At 38.8% G+C, this 6,351-nt stretch overlaps 1 protein-coding gene across 1 annotated transcript; it reads left to right on the top strand.

Annotated features, from left to right (window-relative positions):
* The first annotated feature begins 2,672 nt into the window (after positions 1-2,672).
* On the top strand, positions 2,673-5,924 carry LOC120089342 (zinc finger CCCH domain-containing protein 25-like). Its single transcript, XM_039046776.1, has 4 exons — positions 2,673-3,203; positions 4,272-4,381; positions 4,468-4,655; positions 4,917-5,924. The coding sequence occupies exons 1-4, from the start codon at positions 3,031-3,033 to the stop codon at positions 5,619-5,621; spliced, it is 1,176 nt and encodes a 391-aa protein (XP_038902704.1). The 5' UTR covers positions 2,673-3,030; the 3' UTR covers positions 5,622-5,924.
* The last annotated feature ends 427 nt before the right edge of the window (positions 5,925-6,351 follow it).

Raw genomic sequence — 6,351 nt, 5'->3', positions numbered from 1 at the left:
GATTTCCCTTGTCGAAGGTTGAAGTTTCGGCCTATGTATTGTTTCCAAGTTTTTCTTTGTTCGTCGAGTTCTCGATGTTCGACCTCCAAATTAGTCGAGTTCTCAACGTTCGACCTCTAGCCTCGAACTCCCAAAACAACAATATTTCTCTAATAAGTTTTTAAAACAACAATATTAATATTAAAGGTCCATCACTTTTACCTGGCTGAAAATATAATATATCAATGGAAATAAAAAAGTAGACCCTATTTGATTACCTTGGTGTTGTTTACTTGTGTTCTACATTATCGTTATCGTTGACTACCATTATGGTTATTTTTACAGCCAAAATATTATCAATTTTGACATTTTTATTGTTTGACTGTAATGACCCTAGTTTCCTACTACATTTTATGATGCTACTTCATGCATGCATGGGCTTAACCGTACAATTTCTTTTGAACCATCAAATAAAAGAGCCAATTTTTATTTAATAATTCTCAAATGAGCAAAGATATGAAAACATAATTAAATAATAATAAATAAACTAAAACAAAACAAAATAATTTACCATTCGGGGTACCCCTAAACCCTACTTTAAAAATGAAGGAAATTAAATAGTCAAATAATAAAATTGATGTATTTTGCATGAAAGTGTAAGACCCTTAACTCCTAAACCAGATTTCAAAACATGATACTAGGTGCGGAAGTAGTAAATCATCCTAATGGCCAGGTCACGGATCTTTCTTGTCATGCGCCAATCTGTCATTACCCTTACCTAAAAAATAGGGAAAGAAAATGGTGGGTATAAAGATATACTAGTAAGCAGCCCACTACTGGGCCCACTAAGTGATCTGTTAGTCTAACCATTGGACCAAAATGCACAAGGGCATCATAGACATAGGCATAAGGGGCGAACCCGAAGACACGCTTTCATAAGTAGTGACACAAAGGTCACAGACATAAATACAAATGGTGATCCCAAAAAGGACACCGTACATAAGCATAGGGTGTGGGCCCGAAGGCTCACATATTCGATGTGCATAGCCCAATAGTACACTAACAACCACTAAAAATCTCATATGGACATAAGAATATAAACATTTAGTACAATCTCAGACATAAGCATGCAATCAAGGCCATGAGTCAGCATCAAACTTTAACACCGACCCATACGTCAACTGTATCACAGTTTCCTCACACATTAAACCTTATCATAGTCTATTCATATATCAATGTTAGCACCCTATCCCCAGCCTACTCATGCATCAATCCTTATCATAGTATTCAGTATACTCTTACATCCAACTTTACACAATATTCTCATACGTCAACTACAATTACCCATATCAAAATCCATCACAGTTTACTCGTAAATGACATAAAAATTTTCAACAGGCTTAATTTCATAAGATCTTAAGGCAATCGATAGTAAACCACTTACCTCAGGATAACAAACTGTCCCAAACGAGACCTTACTCTGCTCGAAAACTCCCTTCACCGCCACACGTTCCTAAAACTAATGGCAAAATCCATAGGTGAACGTTAGCTCAGGCACAAGAATCCCCAAATGACAATGGACTGCCAATAAAATACCGAACTTACCCCAACAGACCGCTCGGCCGGACAACCGCGAATCGACTGCTACCAACACCAACGACAACAGGCAGATAGAGAATGACGTTTGGAAGAGAAGAACCCGACGCGACTGGAAGACCCACGATCGAGCGGCGACTTGGTTGACAACTACGAGGAGGTGCAGGTCGTCGGAGGTCGAGCTTCGCAGCGGCGCGAACCAAGGCTTCGGCTAGGCGGCGCGCGACCGATGACGGAGAAGAAGGAAAACAATGATCGACGAAGAGGCACGCGGCTGGAGACCCACAGTCGAGTGGCGACGAGGAGATGCACAGTGAAGGGGGGCGTGCGGTTGGAGGAGGAAGAAGAAGGAAAAAAAAAAAGAAAAAAGAGAGATTTTTTTTTTCTTTGCACACAGCCCAAGGTCCCCAGTCTTTATAACCCTAATTCCTTCTTCCTTAGGGGTAGAGGCAACAATAACTAGGGTTGGCAAAATTCCCCACGGAGTCCGCTCCCCACAGAGACCCATCCCGATCGGGGCGGGGAATCCCCGGTTTGACCGGGGATGGGGTCAAACCGAGAAAAATTTTCGAGACCCTGTCCGGGACAGAACGGTATGCCCGCCCCGACTTGATATATTTATATTTTTATAAATATATATTTATAATATATAAAATAATTTATTTATATATATGTTTATAATATATAAGGTTGGATTGAAGCCCAATATTAAATATCAAAATTCTAATTCTAAGCCCAATAAGCCAAACCCAAACTTAAAAAACTAAAAAAATATATAATTGAAAAGGCAAGTCTGTAGGGAATCCCCATCCCCGTCCCCGCCTTCAAATGACAGGGACGAGGGGGGATGTGGGAGAATTTCCCCACGGGATCGGGGACGGGGGATGCCCCCGGCCCGATCCGACCCCATTGCCAATCCTAAGTCGATAACGAACGTTAATCGTAAATTTGACAAATGGATGAATAAGAAATTTCATTAGATCAATTTTCATTGAAATAAAAAGGTAGCCTAAAATCAAACCAAGAAATTGAAATTCAGAGGCGAAAAATATTTTTCACATAAACATAAAAAGTAAATAATATATAAACCCTAGGTCCATCATCTTCTTCTTTCTGCACCTCTTTCTATGTTTCACTGTTTCTCGTCTCCCATCGACCGCAGATCGGTCACCCACCGAGGTTTCTTTCTTCTCCGTCACTCCCTCCAGCGGCCACACACCGCCACGCCAACCCTTTCTTTCTTTTCTCTTCATCTCAGCCGTTGCCATTGTCGGTCGTCGGCATACCTTTGTATCATTTTTCTTTCTTTTTCACTATCTCTCGCAACCTCACTCCGCAAGCTGCCGTTTGCACGATGCTTCCATCTCGAGGTCTATCGTGGTGATCAAAGTATTTTTTGCCCAAGGGAAACAAATAATTTCGATTTCGATTTCGATTTCGATTTTGAAGTGAACTATGAATCCTCTAACCCTAGTCAAACGCATCCAGAAAATCAACGCTCAAGAGGCCTCGCTTGGGATTTCTGAGGAAGCTTCATGGCACGCCAAATACAAAGATTCCGCCTACGTCTTCGCCGGAGGCATTCCTTATGATCTCACTGAGGGAGATCTCCTCGCTGTATTCGCCCAGTAAGTTCATAAGTCTATCTATTTTCGACATTGAAATGAATTATTTTCTCCCTTGGTTGTGGTCTTGTTGTTCGAGTAGCTTCTGAATTGGACTGTGCTGGTAGTGATGAAAAATTTCGGAGTTCTGCATAACTAGAAGAATTTGTTTGTAGGTCATTGTGAATCGTTTTTAGTCGACAGTTTTTAAGTGTATTGGATTGGTAAGAGATGGAGTTGATGCTTCAATTTATGCAACTTATGCTTAACCAAATAGACTAATTGAGCTCGTATTTGCTAGTTCAATAGATTTTGTTGTTTCTTGTATGGTCAGTTTGGGAAAAAGCTTCTTACTCCCTCTCCTCCTTTTCTCTAGAGAATCATACACGTTTTTTCAGTCTAACTTCCTTTTGGAAATCATCTTCCTCGAGACCTCGAAGGGGGGCAACCAAATGAGAAGGGATTGGGATGTTTGGGGATACCACTTGAGGTCATAGGTTTAAATCTCAAGTGAAAAACTCAGGCAGTTTGGTAACCATTTGGTTTTTATACTTTTGTTTTTGAAAATTAAATTTATTTTCTCTCATGTTTTCATATTTATTGAGTAAAAGATTTGAATTGTTAGCTAAATTCCAAAATAAAAACAAGTTTTTAAAATTACTTAAAAGTTGGCATGGTTTCTTGAAAACATTGGTAGAAAGTCGATAGCAAAGCAAGAGATTTAGAGGTGGATGGGATGTTTTAGGCTTAATTTTAAAAAATTAAAAATAAAAAACCAAATGGTTACCGAGCGGGGCTTTAGTTACTCAAGAGTCAAAACCTTGTTTTTTTTTTTCTCCAGAGCTAGCCATGGAGTGGGGAAAGCCTCTGGGTGATTAGTGGGGCAGGGTCTAAGCATAATGCAAGAAGAGCTCTTCGATATCTTGGTGTGTGTGTATATATATGTATGTATAATCACATTCGTTCCAATCGATAATCTCATTTTTCATTGCCCTTTCACTCTTTATTTATATGTAAATACATTTTTAAGGTTACATATTATTTTGTGGGTCATTTGCCATTCTGAGTAATGAAATGTACTTGGATGTACAGGTATGGAGAGATCGTAGATGTTAATCTTATCAGAGACAAGGGTACAGGAAAATCAAAAGGCTATGCCTTTGTTGCATATGAAGATCAGAGAAGTACAAATCTCGCTGTAGGTTGTCTCCATCTCCTCGTTCTAAACTGTTTATCATTTTATGGGGCTGAATGCAGATCTCTAAGTAATAGTATTTGTCTCTTTCAGATAATTTGAATGGAGCACAGATTCTAGGTCGAATCATTAGGGTTGATCATGTGCATAATTATAAAAAGAAGGAAGAGGAAGATGAAGAAGAAGAACAAAAGAAGAGGGAAGCTCGGGGTGTTTGTCGTGCATTTCAAAGGGGTGAATGTACCCGTGGAGCTGGATGCAAATTCTCCCATGATGAGCAGGTATGTGTGAGACCTCCTATTGTGTAAACTTACTCCAGAAATAGTAGAAAGGGGAATCAAGTGTGTTGATTTTTTCAGGGGAAATCGTTCATTTCACGGGATTCTAGTTTAACTTTCATCTTTAATGTTCCTAGCTACCCTATGCCTGACTAAAAGAATGAAGACGAATATTTTCTTGAGTATGCTTGGATTAGAGTTTTAGCTTCACTTTAGAGATTTGATGTACGAGTGTTTTTATTTATTTTTATTTTTTAAATTCAGAGAGCTGCGAACACAGGCTGGGGGGCGGCAGAAGATGCAAGTTCGAAATGGGGGCATGACAAGTTCGACGATCGAAAAGATCATGACAGAGAATTGCGTGCAAAGGGAAGGAAAAATAGTGATGACTTAGAAAGACATCCAAGGGAAGCTAGTGGGAGGCTGAGACAGGAAAATAAACTGAAAGGCTGGGATGATAGTAAAGAATTAGAACTCAAGTCGAGAGAGGATCATGACTGGAAAGATGAAAAGAGATCGAGACGTCATGATCTTGATGGAAGTCGTGAGCTGAAGTCCGGAGATGATTATTATAATAGGGAAGAGAAGAGATTTAAAAGGAACCATGATGATAATGGGAAAGAAGAGAAGAGGTTGAGAAAACGTGACGACGACGAGACGAAATTAGAAGACAACCGCTATATGAAGGAAGAAAATAGATATAGAAGGAACCAAGACTATGAACTGCCACAGCATTCAAAAAGGGACTACAATAGGGAAGAGGACAGATCAAAAAGGCATGGTGATGACGAGTATTGGCCAAAGCGGAGGGATGATGATAGTAGAAGGGAAAAAGATATATCGGTAAGACATCGCTCAGAATCACATAGGAGGGAAAATCCTGATGAGAAAAGAGACTACCGATCCTCTCATGGTAGAGATTCTTCATCACATTCCCATAGAGAAAGAAACGAAGACCGTCGTAGATAAAATGAAAGAAGACACAGCAGCTCATCACGGTTACTCGGTTAGTCCTGTCATGTTAATTTTCTAGAACAAGTTTTCAACATTATTTTGGAACATATTTTGGTTTTCTGATGGCCTGGTCTGTTTCCTTGTATTGTAATAGGAACTTTTTTGGCCCCTCACTGTTTGTACCATCAAAATGGGCACTCTTTTATTTGGAAATCTCTTTGAGTAGAAAAGTTAAGTTCTTGCTGTGACATGTGAGTGGTTGTAAAGGATCATGTATTATCTTTGGCTTAAGAATATAGATTATTTCAGTTGAAAGAACATTCTTCTTTTATGTTATTGATAATAACCATTGAGGGTGCAAATGCAATGTTTGTGGCAATCCTTTAGGGTATAGTTTCAAGGTCTGCCAAAAGATTGAGAATCCATTCACTAACAAACGAGAGAATTTTATTCTTCCATCTCAATCATTTTTCGATTCCCAATCTATTTTCTGATTGTTTTATTCCTTTTAGAAAAAATCTTCCATCTCAAAATTTAATAATGAATAGTATTGTCTATATCTGCTATTAAACTTTTAATTGTTAACTTCTAATTTAAATTGTTGAATCAAAATTCATTGCTGACTGAATACGGAGGAAGTGTTCAGATAATTACTATGATAATATGCAATTTTGATGAATGTAAAAAGTATGAATACGGATACGATTTCTACAACAAACAAGTTCAAGTGATTCGCAAGTGGGAC

This window comes from Benincasa hispida, chromosome 10, assembly GCF_009727055.1.
Source record: "Benincasa hispida cultivar B227 chromosome 10, ASM972705v1, whole genome shotgun sequence".
In the NCBI taxonomy this organism is placed as follows: Eukaryota; Viridiplantae; Streptophyta; class Magnoliopsida; order Cucurbitales; family Cucurbitaceae; genus Benincasa; species Benincasa hispida.
Note: the sequence above shows the minus strand (reverse complement) of the source record. Positions and strands in the feature narration are given on the sequence as shown.

What these genes read in the sequence shown, in the direction of transcription:
- LOC120089342 (XM_039046776.1), top strand. Translation starts at nt 3,031, where the DNA reads ATGAATCCTCTAACCCTAGTCAAACGCATCCAGAAAATCAACGCTCAA. An exon ending in CTCCTCGCTGTATTCGCCCA is followed by an intron (nt 3,204 to 4,271) that starts GTAAGTTCATAA and finishes TTGGATGTACAG; the next exon opens with GTATGGAGAGATCGTAGATG. An exon ending in AATTCTCCCATGATGAGCAG is followed by an intron (nt 4,656 to 4,916) that starts GTATGTGTGAGA and finishes TTTTAAATTCAG; the next exon opens with AGAGCTGCGAACACAGGCTG.